The sequence below is a fragment of the Stenella coeruleoalba genome, assembly GCF_951394435.1.
Source record: "Stenella coeruleoalba genome assembly, chromosome: 7".
NCBI classification, from domain to species: Eukaryota; Metazoa; Chordata; class Mammalia; order Artiodactyla; family Delphinidae; genus Stenella; species Stenella coeruleoalba.
In genome coordinates, this window is record NC_137153.1 from 78,943,210 (window position 1) to 78,957,388 (window position 14,179).

The window sequence follows — 14,179 nt, forward strand, 5'->3', positions numbered from 1 at the left end:
TTCGGGGCACTTGACTAGAACCAGCTTGTAAATCTTTTTAGTCTTTCGGGAAGTGGCGGTCAATTAATACAAATACATGAGGGAGGGGAGAGAAGGGGGTAAAACCTCCACACCGGGGCTCTCTTCCCAGCCCTTTGGAAAGACTCGCTTTTGCTGCTCAGGACCCTGGAGGCTACAGCCTGAAGAACCCGGCGGCGCTAGGACCTGGTTGGCGCCTGGCCGTGGCCGCTTTCGGGCGGGCGGAGGAGGGAGAGGAGGAGGGAGATGTGGGAAAGGAGGGGTGTCGAGCGGGGCGGGGGGAGTCATTTATGCAGAGAGGGTGCTGCTGCCATTGCCACTTACACTCCCGGCGCGCCGCTCGGAGCCGGAGGGAGCGCGGGGAGAGAGCTAGCGAGCGCTCGGAACCTGGGCCAGCAGAGGGGGCGCCCGGCCGCTGCCTGCACCGCCGCCTCCGTCGCGCTCGGGGGCCCCTGGAGGAGCGAGGGCGAGTCGGAGAGTCCGGGAGCCGAGCCCGGCGAGACCCAGCTGCGGGAGGGCGCCCGCCCCACTCAGCCGCCTCCTGCGCCCGAGCCGGGGAGCGCCGGCCGACCGCCCCGCGGGCCGGAGAGCTGGGAGCACAGGTCTCCGGAGCCCCAGGGATGGTCTAGGAGTCGGCGCGAGGCTCGCTGCTCTGCTCCCTGCCGGGGCTCGCCGCCTCCTGCCGATCGCCCAGGGCTGCGAGCCGCGGCGGCCGGGGGCTGCGAGCCGGGGCGGCCCAGGCCGGAGAAGTTAGTTGTGCGCGCAGCTTAGTGCGCGGAGCAAGCGAGCGACCGAAGAAGCAGCGAAGCGCCGGGGCCATGGGCTGGGGGGGCCGCTGCTGCTGCCCGGGACGGCTGGACTTGCTGTGTGTGCTGGCGCTGCTCGGGGGCTGCCTGCTCCCCGTGTGCCGGACGCGCGTCTACACCAACCACTGGGCAGTCAAAATCGCCGGCGGCTTCCCGGAGGCCAACCGCATAGCCAGCAAGTATGGATTCATCAACCTAGGACAGGTAAGCGCTGGCTGGTCGGGCTCTCGGCCCTGAAGCTGAGAGGGCAGGGGCGGGGGCTGGGGGGAGTCGCTCTGGTCCCCTCCTCGTCAATCCCCCTCCCCCCTTCCAGATGTGCTCTTGCAGCTGTTGCCCTAACTCTTGAGCGATGCTCTCGCGCTCTCACACACACGCACACACACTCATTCGCTCCCCAAAGTTGCTGGGGTTTGTGTTTTGTTTGCTTGTTTCTTGCAAGTCACGAGGCATAGGTAGGGTCTCTGGAAGAATCGCGAATGTACATACCCTCCTGGTGGTTTCAGACCCTACCGGAACTTTTGCAGTGGAAAGTCGGGGACCAGTGGGCTCTTTGGGGGGTAGAGAGTAAGCGCGCCCCTGGTGCCGGCTCCCTGCGGTTTCTGAGAGCTGGTGTAAGGGGGAGGCGGGGAAGGGAAAGCCTTTCCTGCTCGGACCTGAATTTAGTCCAGAAAGAAGTTTCCTCTTCCAGTGTGGAGAGAACCGCTGGGACTGGAGCTAGACTGGAGGAGGGAGAGAAGAGGGGACGGGACCCGGCGTGAGCAAAGGTTTGAGGGGAGACCTCCCGGCTTCTTCGCCTCGCGAGCTGGATCCGCGTGGGGCTCCCAACTGGGGAGTCGGAGGGGGAGGTGGGAGAACTTCCGAGACCATCGACGGGGTTCTGCTTTGGAAAACGGCGAGTCTGCGGAGGCTTGGTGGGGCGAGAGTTGGGCGGGCAGCGGGGCGCGGGGCTTTGGTGGGGTGCCGTTCGCGGGCTTTGGGCAGAGCTGCCCGGCTGGGGGACCGTGAATTGAGTGGCGTTACGGGGAAGATTGGAAGCGCAACAGATTTGGAGATACCTCCGCACGGTCTTGGCTTCCTCGCTCTCTTTCCTGCAAGAAATGGGGTGACAAAGGCTGTATAAGCGGGTCCCAGAAAGTGCACCCCCATCCTTACACCCCTCCCACTCGCTTCTCCCGGCCTGGCCCGAGGAGGGGGCCCCGGCCTGACCCTGGTGAGACTTTGCTGGGGGAGGGAGGCGAGGGTGATGGGGGCGCCCTCACAGCAGACGCGCTTGTGGGACTGCTGCGTCTGCACGCGCCCTGCCTGCCCTGCCAGGATGAGGGGAGAGGACGGTGCCGGCTGGGGCCACTGGAGCAGGAGAGCACAGACGATTTCTGATGCCGTCGAGCTCCATGTCCAGGAGCACAAGTGCTCTAGCACGGGGACTTTCGGCTGCCTGGGGCGCGGCACCGAGAGCAGGCGGATCTGCTGTTGCCGCATCTAGAAGGAGCACTGGGGGCATCGGGGGAGCGGGAGGTCTTGCTGCTCTTTGTGGGTCCAGAGGGAGGGCGTGTTGCGGAGAAGCCAACCTTGTGCAGGGCTGAGACCAGGGCAAGGGGCATCGTCTGTATCCCCCGTCGCCGAGACGAACACACACCAGGAAGGAAGGAAGGGACAGCCAGCCAGATTTTCTTGCCTGAGTGCCTATCATCTTCAGGAGAGTTTCATTCTAACGGCTTGGTAGGATTCTACCTGCTTCTTTTTTTCCTCTGGAAGAAAACATTGAGTCTGTTCAAGTGTTTTTACACGAGCTTGAAGTTGGGTGCTGCATGTGACTGGAGAATGTAACAGGAAAGGCTAACAATAAAAGTAGTCATGTTAATAATCTTTCCAGATGCATCACTCAGGTTCAGCTAACATTGAGCATCTCTCATAAAACAGGCATATTTGGAAGAATAGTTCTTGACCATACACTTATTTCATAATCCACAAAATGACCGTTTTTGGTACATATTACTTCACATACAGCAACAGGGAACCTAATACTCTGGAGAAGTTGACCCGCACAGGGTCACCCAGCTAGACAGTGGTAAGGGCATGATTCAGACCTAGGACTGTCTGGTCCAGGCCTACTCATGCTTGTGAGGATGGGGGAGAAGGAGGAAGTAAGTAAAATCCCCATTTCCCTGAATTCTGATTTAGTGGCTCAGTAGACTGGAAGCAAACGTCCAGTCTTAATTCACAGATACTTAGTTCAAGCCGACCTGGACTTCTTGAACCTGAGAAGCTTCAGGAATTACGAAAGCAGAAAGATCTGTATCAAACTAAACTCATTAAATAGAATTTACACATTTCGGAGCCTGGCAGAGTGGGGGAGAAGAAATTGTCACAGAACCCACTCGTGAAGAAGCAAACATTGCAGTATCCTGCAACCTGGCCTGACTTTTTACAAAGGGCCTTCTAGTGGAGATCCATGGATTTTCATTTAAAAAGTAATACTAAGAAAGTTTACATACAAATAGCACCAAACATGATTTGTTGTGGGTTTTTACAATGCCAGTGAGGAAACTGAGTGCTTACAGAGCTGACAGAGAACCCCTTGAACTCATGCCCTAACCAGTGTAAAAAGATCAGCTATTCTTACTGTGTAAAGCATTTCCTCTGTAGATCAAAGGAGCGTAACCCTAAGCTAAGTCTTGCAGGTGGTAAATTGAGTTCACACATGCAATATCATTGCACTGTAAGAGCCATCCTTTTGTTATTCTTTCTTTCCATCAGTAAACCAGCTGTGGTTCAGTTGAGGGCAGTAATTTATTTGCAAATGTCTCTGGAATGCTCTCCTATTTTTACCCTTTCGGGCTTGCGGGGGGGTGGGGGTCCCACCTTATATGTCACAGATTGGAACTGAGACCTGTTATTGTTTCTAAAGCCATTTAATATCCTGGTAGTATTTTTGATATCTTTCTGTATAATATTTTAGGTGAATAAGGCAGTGACTTTCCACCACAGTAAAGGTACGGTTTTGACTGTCTATTCAGAGTTTCAGTATCATGTTTCGTATAGCATCTTAGCATTTAAAAGCCACCAGAGGTAAAATTTCTGGCCTGGAGATTTCTACAGAAAAGAATAGGCATGCCTCTCATGTTCACGAAAGATAGGAAATGGAGAGTAACACAAGAGCAAGTAAGCAAGCAACAGGCAGAAAGGACATACTTGACTTCCTGGAAAGGAATAATAATGAAGGTTTTCTTGTCTTTGGTTATAGAAATAGTGCTTGTTTTGGTAGGTTTTCACACAGTGTTTATATTTTGTGAATGGTTATGCCTCGAAATTCTGAAATTCTAGAAAGCCCTTCCTTTCTTCCCCTACAAGCCCGGACTCCAAGCCCTCTTAATATTTAGTTCGACCTCCGTACCCCAGGTGGCTGAGGGTAGGTACGTCTGCCTGTTGGCCTGCACAGGGATGGAAGAACAGGCCTAGTTCTTCCTTCCTAATCGTGTGCTCTGACCCTTTGAACTAGCGGTATAGTGGTTAGAGGATAGAAAAGACATAAAGGAATAAGACCTGACATAATGTTAATTGTGAACCTTTGTTTGGACAAAATCTACAAACCAGTAGGAATTCACTTCTGGTTATTTGAACCCAGGGAGGAAGGTCCTCTGTAAAGGTTGTTTGCAGTATGCAACAGCTGTATTTATCCTTCTGTGAGGTGCTTAGAATCCTTGATGCCAAATTGAGATCACCTGGAGCAAAAAACCCCTCCCCAAACCTTGTAACTTATCTTGAGCAAGAGTCCAGAAAGATAAAGCCAGCTGCAAGCAATACTGGGAAAAATGTTTTACCTGGTGTTGCCATTGAGAGCATAGACTTGGAAGCTCTGCAGATGCCACTTGCAAGGTCCAGGAAAGCAGGAAAGTCACTGAACTTAATGGAGCCCCTGTTCCTTCATCTGTAAAAGGATAAATCTCTAGATAATAGAGGGAGTCGATTCTGTGTTGCCCAGCATATAGTTAAGCTTGCTGTGGAAGGTTTGTTGAATCTGAATCTGAAATAAGTGAGATTCAGACTTTATTTAGATATGGAGAATGGAAGACATTTTTATAAAAAGCAGGAAGATGCAACTCATTGAAGGTCAGGAAAATACATTTTTGATGACCAAGTCAAAAGAGCTAAATCAGAGCTTTGTAGACAGGGAAACTCGTTTTCCACTTCAACTAACAATTTAAAATAGTTTAAAAATAGTTTTCCATTGGGTTCTAAACAATTCTGGCTGATTTCCCGTGGCAGTGCTCCCTTCCCTGGTTGATCTTTGTCGTAGCCCATTAAATAGTATAGGATAAGCTCAATGGAGATGGAAGAAAGGGACAAAAAATATCTGAAGACAATATTTTATAAAGCATCTTACCTTGGCATAGTATGATAGATCATATTTGAATTCATATTTCATTTAATTCTGAATGTGGTTTACATGAGGAAGGTTAGAAGAAGCTTTTTCCAAATCAGCAGGAAGAGCTGCTTTAGCAGGAAGAACCTTGTTCAGCAATGCCCCGAAGGCCTCCCACTCTGCTGGTTAGTTTTGACCTGTGAGTAATGTGGGTTGCTTGAAGTGCTGGTAAACAGTGGAGAGTGAGTTCTGGGTGCTCACGGATGGCATTAGAAATAGGGGATGGGGCTAGTCCGGTAGGTTGTATGAGAGTGGACCGTCCTGCCCTAGTTATATCCTTAGGCATTTGTAAATGGATGTGGGAGTCCCAGGTTGATCCTTGTGTGATGCACCTGCCTTTGCACCAGGCAGGAACCTCAGCTCTGACCTCCATGCCCGAGAACCTTAGCTTTGACTTCTGCTGGCCACTGTCACATGTGTAATTCTCATGAGTGGGGGAACCATTCATGAGAAGAAGCAGTTCAGGGTGCTTGGCCTGATGATGGTGGGTCTGTTGCTTTAACCTCATAGACTAGGAATGGCTTGTATGTGGCCATTGGGATTTTCGGGGTCTGTTTGAATTGAAACACTGCATTTTTGTGAGCCCCAAGGCAGCTGAATTTGCCTTATTGCTATCTTTCATGAGTTTATATCCAGAGGTCCTAACTGTAAAGGTCAGCCAGAGAAGCAGGGTAGTGTGCTGGGAAAATGTCCAGCAATGTCTAACTCTTTGGTTAAGGGAGGGAGTCCTGACCCAGAAACATCCCCTGGGCAGGGAGGGGAATTTGTGTTGTCGGTTCAAGTTATGTGAAGCAGTGTCTGGGTTTCCCCCAAGGCTTAAGTATCTCCCGGCATCGCTCTGGCTTCTGACTTTATCACTTGGCTAATTCAGGTTGGATTAAATGACAAAGAAGCCGACTTTATCTTCATGGGTGGTAAAAATGAATGCTGATACACACTCATGCGTGCTATAAGATACATATGTATGCATCTATGAATTTCTATTTTTATCAAAGTTAAATTTGCACATAGTTTAAAGTGAAATTACTCATGCAACATTCTCACTAGTTCAACCGATCACATCTCTCCGTCTAAGTGTACCAAGAAGGAACAATCCATGCCAATAAACTCTTCAGTTTAGGTTAACGCTGGGAGGAAAAAGAGACCAGAAAGAAAACCAGACTGAGTCAGAAGGTTTGAGTGAAACTTCAAACCTTTTATTTATTTACCAACCTGACCCTCAGTGCCTGATTTTTCACGTTGGGGACCTTAACACCTGCGCCATCCACCTCACAGGGTTGCTGTGTTATCAAGTGCCCTAATAATGAATGTGAATATATAAATAAAACAAGACATAGGAAGCATTATATGATCTATAAGGACTCCACGGAGATGCAAAAGCTGCTCAAAGGAAAAATAAGAGAATGCCAGGGTTCCTGGGGGTTTCTGTAGTGGAGCACTGGTGATTTTGTAAACTTTATTTATTTATTTATATTTTTGGCTGCGCGCGGGCTTTCTCTAGTTGCGGCGAGCAGGGGCTACTCTTCGTTGCGGTGCACGGGTTTCTCCTTGCGGTGGCTTCTCTTGTTGCGGAGCACGGGCTCCAGGCGCATGGGCTTCAGTAGTTGAGGCTCATGGGCTCTAGGGCGCAGGCTCAGTAGTTGTGGCGCACGGGCTTAGTTGCTCCGCGGCGTGTGGGATCTTCGCGGACCAGGGCTCGAACCCATGTCCCCTGCATTGGCAGGCGGATTCTTAACTGCTGCGCCACCAGGGAAGCCCGTGGACCTAGGACATTTTTATCCATAGCTACTGTTAAGCAAGACAAGTACTAATGGAGCCACAGGCAGTGCGGTATGGTTCAGTCCCACCTGGGAGGAGTTCTCTGGTAGCTGTGTGCATAATGACCTGGAAGAGGCAGAGAGGCTATTGTGTTGGGAAAAGTTAATTGTTAACAAACACAGAAGCTGTGACAATGGAAACAGAATAGATTTGGAAGCTCTTATACAGGTGGATTCAACATGGCTTGGTAACCAAATGCAAGTGGAGGTTGAGGAGAAGGGAGAAGGTGAAGAGAACAAAGTTTATAGCCTGGGGACCCGGAGAATGGGGACTTGTCTGTAGAATGAGGGCAGTCTGCTGGGAGCAACATGGTAGGTTCAGCCTTAGTGTTGTTGGCAGGTAGAGAGTCATGCAGATGCAAATGTCCAGTAGGAAGAAGAGAATTTAGGGCAGGAAATAAATGAAGACTGGCACTCACCACCTCAATATAAGTGAAACTGTGGAAGGGCATAGGATGCTAAGAAGTGAAGCACAAAGAGAGAGGAGGGCTGGGAACACAGCCTGAAGCTGGGGGTGATGGAGATGAATAGTTCTCGAACACAAAGGGATACTGTTTTTGAAATGATAGACCACAGTGTCCCAGCTTTGAGAAAGATGGTAGGGCTAAAATACAACCTCCATGGAGAAGGCAAGGGATAAAGGGAGTAGATGAAGGGGGCGGGGAGGCCCTGAAGATACAGAGTCAGAGAGCCACAGAGCATCGCACTAAAGAGAAATCCTGTAGAGAGAATCTAGGAGGTGAGAACTGAAACACGGCTTAAAGAACTGGGGACAAGGAGGTTACCCGTGCTCTTAGCACCAATGCTTGATTGAGCAGTGAGGGGGAGTTTCATTGCACATCTGCCTGCCCACCTACCTTATCTCCCTTCATCTCATCAATGTCCTGGAGTATTTAGGATCATAGGTCTAGAACCAAAAGGGTTTGAATCCTAATACTGCCACTTCCTAGCTGGGCTACCCTAGGCAAGCATCTTAAGCTCTCTGTGCCTAAGTTTCTTCATGTGTGAAAAAGATCTAATGGTATTTTCCTCATAGGGTTGTTGTGAGGATTAGTTGAAAGTAGTTAGAATGGTGCCTGGCACGTACTGCATACTCAATAAATGTCAGTTATTATGTCTTGTTCTTTTTTTCAACCAAGTTATGCTCAGTTTCTATATACTGTTTTCACTTAATGTTGTATTATGAGCCTTTTCCAATGTTACTAAATAATTTTAGGCAAATTTTAATGGCTGCATAGTCGAAGGTACCATACTATCTTGTAATTAGTGTGACCATAATCGTATTTTGGCAGGGACAGCACTGGTTTATGCCTACAGTAAATCAGTTCACCTCCATTAAGTATTTTTTATATCCCTTTCACTTTTCAGACATGTCTGAGTTTGGCAGAGAAATGATATGGTCACCCTGATTGCATGTGTATTTGTGCGTGTGTTTGAGTGTGTAATTGCATATCTGTTCTTCCACTAGCTGGGAAAGCAGGGCTGTGCCTCATTCCTATTTGTGTCCCCAGCACCTAGCCCAGTGGGTGGCATAGGAGAAGCACAGTGAGCCCTTGGGACAGGAAGCATAAAGGGTGCACCTAGAGAGGAGTAGGTTTGGAAAGGAAGAGGGACATTGGTGCCTTGAGCCTAAAGAAGAATGAAGGTGAATGGAGATTTAGGGAGTTCACACTGGGGAGGAAAGGAGGTGAGCGTGTGTGGACAATGGTCTGGATCTCACTGTCGGTTCTGAGGTGAAGGTCACCTGCAGAGAGAGGGGGAACTGGGTGAAATTGGTGGCCTGGTGCTCCAGGGCTCCTACCAGAAAATTCTGATAGGAATTAACGACCTAATTAGTGCCTAATGAGAAGAGTTGCCAAACGGCAATGGCAGTAGCTGCTTGTGCATAGTTACTGCTCAGTAAGTAGTGGTTAAGTGAATGAGTGAGAAAATGAACCAGTCTATATTGTTCTGTGCTTTTGTGACTAATGCTCAGGAACCTGAGATTAGATAAAGACAAAACAGGGAGTTAGAATGTATCAGAGTGAGAGAGAAGGGAACAAGAGACTGTGGGAAGCTGGCGGTGACGGAGATGAATGGTTCTCGAACACAAAGGGATACTGTCTTTGAAATGATAGACCACAGTGTCCCGGCTTTGAGAAAGATGGTAGGGCTAAAATAGGACTGGGGAGCCAAAGGAATAGGGCAGGTATAAAGGTTCAAAATAAAAATGGAAAGCCTGTTTGATAAGAGTGGTAGAAGTGGAAAGATGGGAGCCGTCCCAGAGGGTAATTTTCTTTGTAAGCTCTAGGTTAGAGCTATTCTGCATGATAAGGTCCAAGGTGGGCTGACCAGATAGAGAACAGGTGAAGGCCAGTGGACTGGATGGGATCAAGAAACTGTGAGGCTGTGATATTGGCAGGGTTATCAGCTTGGATAAGATAAGGATTCCAAGTATTTTGTGCTGGTATACTCACTAGGCAGATAAACACGAAGTCTGCCCCATACTTCAATTCTCCTTGGATAAATTTAGGTATTATCTCTACTTTACACATCTGTGCACTATTATTTGCACTGCAGGTCCTGTATCAACTTAAGGGATAAAGATAGATTCATGGGGGATTGCTTCCCAAATGAGCCTTCCCATATTTGATTTAAAAACTGAAGTTTGCATTGAGCGCTGAATATAGAGGGAAGAGTGTAAACAGAGAATGTAAAGCCAGAAATAATATTTAAGGATGATTTAAAAATGGTATATATGATGTCACATTTTATGTTTGCCTCTATCTTAAGTCGTCATGTAGCCTACTTTCCATTATAATAAATAATTATACCTATAATTTATTCACGTCATGTATTCTGCCCTTCACGTATTTTTTTATAGTATAATGAAGTATGTTCTGAACATGTTTTTTATGTATTCTTAGTCTAACTTTACTGCCTTGTAAGAATATGGACATATTTTAAAATGTGTTTTTTAAATTATTTATAAATTGCTCTCTGTATAATATTTTTAGGTTGCTGTCTACAATACTAGATTAATCTTGTTTGCATTTATATGTGAATCTGATTGTTAGGTTAGGGTTAGCACCACAAAAGAAGCATGAAGTTTCTAGTTGAATCTTCTGTGCATTATCTAAGGGGTTAATTCTGTCCTGGGAAAATTACATTGTGGATACCCTGCCAGCATTGAAACTGGTTAAGATTTATTAAAAGCAAGTCCTTCCCTGCTGCCTTTCCCAGTGTGTGTGTGTGTGTGTGTGTGTGTGTGTGTGTGTGTGTGTGTGTGTGTGTGTGTGTGTGTATGTACACACACACATATATATATATCATATATATTTGTACTAAGTACTTAGAGCTGATATTTTTGTAATAAGTACTTAAGGTCTGGTATTTTTCTACTCTGAGAAGCTCTTACAGCTGTAAAAATATACCGGTTCTCTCCATATCGATGTTCCCAGGCTTGTACCTTGTTTTCACTAGTTGAAGTTTCTCAACCATAATAAAACTGGGCAGTGCTCATGAGTTTGAATGCAGTGCAGGGAGGGAAGACAATTTCAGAGCCTTTAATCTTGTAAGCATATATCCGTAACTACAAGTTTAGAAGTTTACTGCTTACTCATCCTGGACCTATTCTAGTTGCATTTAACTAATTTTTTTTTTTCCTGTGTGTGTGTGGGACCCATTCATCAATTTCAGAGTTTTTCAAGAGAAAACTAAATTGTAGGCCACTTAAGATTTATTATAGCCTAGCTTCCAGCAAAACCTTTTTTCTTTATTTTTTTAACCTTGGGGCATCTTTCCATTTGGTTAATGCTCATGAGCCAATTTACCAAATGCTGCATTCTTTGACTCATCTCAGGATGATGTCATTGCTTCTGGGCTAGTTGGGCAATGCTGAGAACCAGTAAACAAAACTCAGGGCTGAAAACAGGTGACTTGAATTCTCCTCTAGGTCCTGCCCTGCCACTAATTTGCCACATACTTATGAACTGGTCGTAGTTTTCTGTCTTAAAGGATTAGTTTTATTCATTGTTTTATTTTAAAAATAGTTATTGAAGGACACCATCAAGAAAAGTCAAAAGACAACCCACAGAATGGGAGAAAATATTTGCAAATCACATCTGATGAGAGGCTTGTATCCAGAATATGTAAAGAACTCCTACACTCAATAATAAAAAGACAAATAACCCAAATAAAAATGGGCACAAAGGATCTGAATAGACCTGTCTCCAAAGAAGATATACAAATGGCCAATAAGCACATGAAAAGTTGCTCAACGTCATTAGTCATCAGGGAAATGCAAATCAAAACCACAATGAGATACTAATTCACATCATATTCACTTAGGTTGATATAATCAGAAAGACAGATAATCACAAGTGTTGACAAGAATGTGGAGCGGGCTGCCCTGGCGGCGCAGTGGTTGAGAATCTACCTGCCAATGCAGGGGACATGGGTTCGAGCCCTGGTCTGGGAAGATCCCACATGCCGCGGAGCAACTAGGCCCGTGAGCCACAACTACTGAGCCTGCGCGTCTGGAGCTTGTGCTCCGCAACAAGAGAGGCCGCGACAGTGAGAGGCCTGCGCACCACGATGAAGAGTGGCCCCCGCTCGCTGCAACTAGAGAAAGCCCACGCACAGAAATGAAGACCCAACACAGCCAAAAATAAATAAATAAATAAATAAATAAAATTAAAAAAAAAAGAATGTGGAGAAATTGGAACCCTCATACACTATTAGTGGAAATGCAAAGTGGTGCAACCACTGTTGGAAAACAGTCTGGCAGTCCCTCAAAACATTAAACAAACATAGAGTTACCATACGACCCAGCAGTTCCACACCTAAGTATACAGTCAAGGGAAATGAAACATTTGTTCACACAAAAACCTGCAGACAAAAGTTGGTGGCAGCATTATTCATAGGAGCCAGAAAATAGAAACAACTCAAATGTGTATCAACTGATGAATGGATGAACAAAATATAGTGTATCCTTACAATGGAATATTCTGCAATAAAAATGAATGAAGTACTGATACAGGCTACAACATGGATGAACCTTGAAAACACTTCACCGGCTGAGTGAAAGGAACCAGTCACAAAAGGTCATGAATGTATGATTCTGTTTATATGAAATGTCCAGAGTAGACAAATCTACAGAGACAGAAAGTAGATTAGTGGTTGCCTAGGGCTGAAAGGATTGGGGGGTGGGGAGATGGGGGGACCGCTCATGGGTATGGGGTTTCTTTCGGGGGTGATGAAAATGTTCTAAAATGGGTTGTGATTTTTGCACAACTGTGTAACTATACTAAAAACATTTGAATAGTATACTTTAAATAAATATATGGTATGTGAACTTTATCTCGGTGAAGCTGCTAAAAAATAGTTATTGAGTACCTGTTGTTTACAGCCATTCTGTTAGACCCAGTCCTACTGTATCTGTCTTTAAATAAGGTATGTGCTCACATGGGGCTTATAGTGAGAGGAACCAACCTATGAGGCAGCCATGAAGTGAATAAAATAATTTCAAATTATGATAAGTTGCTATTGGAAAGCTAAATACATTAGTAGAGTAAAAAGTGCCTAAGGGTGGGAGGACTCCTTCAGATAGGCTGGTTAGGGAAGCTCATTGAGGAGGGAACACTCGAGCAGAGATCTGAATAAGAAGGAGCCCCGACCACATGGAGGTCTGGGGTGGGGTGAGTTCCCTGCAGAGGAGACAGCTGGTGCAAAGGCCCCAGGGGAACAGAAACCGGCAGGTGTAAATGAAGTCTAGTGAACAGGGAAGAAGTGGTTGAGCTTGAGATTGAAGAGGGTGATCTTAAAGCTTGATTTTGGTGATGCCATTTACCTATTCAGAAGTCACCAGTAGCCGCCATTTGCCTCCTGTGTTTAAACAAACAGATTCCTTCTCTGGGCTTTTACAGTCCTCTATCTACTAGTCCTGAAATACTTTTTCCATCGACTTTCTTGCTCCGTCCCTTAACAAAGCCAAACTGGACTTCCCATTGTTCCCCAGATACTAGACTCAATCCTTTCCTGTTTCTGTGCCAGTCTTTCCACCTGGAATATTCATCTGACCCCTTGCCCTTCTGGAAATTCTCTTCTTGAAGACACATCTCAAATGTCACCTCCACTATACCTCACTCTGGAAATACAGGTAAAATACAGGTACAATCACTCTGATTTTTCAGTGCTTTGACTCCAATAGTACTTTGCCCAAAATCTCCCCAGGGAATTTAGTAAAGTTTTTTTTTTTTTTTCTTTTCTCCTTGTAAGGGGCTTAATTATTATTCCACAGCATGTAGCATGGTGTTTGGCTCTGTAAAGGTAATCACTGAATATTGGTCAAATCCTAAAGTATGTTACAGTCCTGCAGTGTATATAAAATGAGAAACAAATCTGAACACTGGAGAAAAATTTTTAAAAATTCTATTACCCAGTCAATAAGGAAGGCTCACAGTGCATAGTATATTCTATAGTGGAGTGTGGTAAAAAGGAGTGATCTAGGATTGATGAGTCATGTGTGTATGGATTCTAAAGTCCAGGGCTTCCTGGGAAATAGCCTAATCCTTATCTTTGAATGTTTCAGAACTTGGCATCGTCAGCAGGGTCATTCTTTCTGGCTTTGACTTCATGAGAATTCTTAGTGGGAGAGTCAGAGTACACAGTGTGACATTGTCCACCCCAAGAGCCAAGTCCCAGATCATCCAAGGACTGCGATGGCTTCTCCAGGGATTCCAAGGAACGCTGGGGGCTCTGCTGGCTACGCTCATCTCCCTGGGGGTGACAGTGCAAGTCTTGTATCTACTGGAGCAGTGGGAAGAACAGCACAGAGGGACCCCCCAATGATGGAATTGGTCAGTAGTAAGAGAAGGTTTCAGATCACAGGCTAATTGTACTGTCTGTGTGGAATGCGTGGGAGTAGCAAAAATAAGCAGATTTGGTGCACACGACGGGTCCTAAAGCTCTGTATAATATAAGCCGTAGAATCTTGTGATGGCCCATGGCTGACCTACCTGGATCGACCATGGAAGGGCTTACCTGGATTGGCCAATTTGAAGGGCCAAAGCGCTGAAGTTAAATCTGCATGAGAGGAGGAATTACAGGCTCCAGGATAAACACATAAATTAAGT

At 46.3% G+C, this 14,179-nt stretch overlaps 1 protein-coding gene across 6 annotated transcripts in view; it reads left to right on the top strand.

Moving 5' to 3' along the window:
• The first annotated feature begins 323 nt into the window (after nt 1-323).
• PCSK5 (proprotein convertase subtilisin/kexin type 5) overlaps nt 324-14,179 on the top strand; it is a 318,106-nt gene continuing 304,250 nt past the window's right edge. For 2 of the 6 annotated variants that reach the window (XM_079925980.1, XM_079925981.1), the window contains exon 1: nt 324-1,028. In XM_079925980.1, the coding sequence (XP_079782106.1) occupies nt 837-1,028 (192 nt within the window). In that variant the 5' untranslated portion in view covers nt 324-836. Of the gene's footprint in view, nt 1,029-1,065; nt 1,589-12,434; nt 13,904-14,179 lie in introns of those variants that run through there. The other 4 variants (XM_079925983.1, XM_079925985.1, XM_079925984.1 and 1 more) reach the window with 3 other exon arrangements.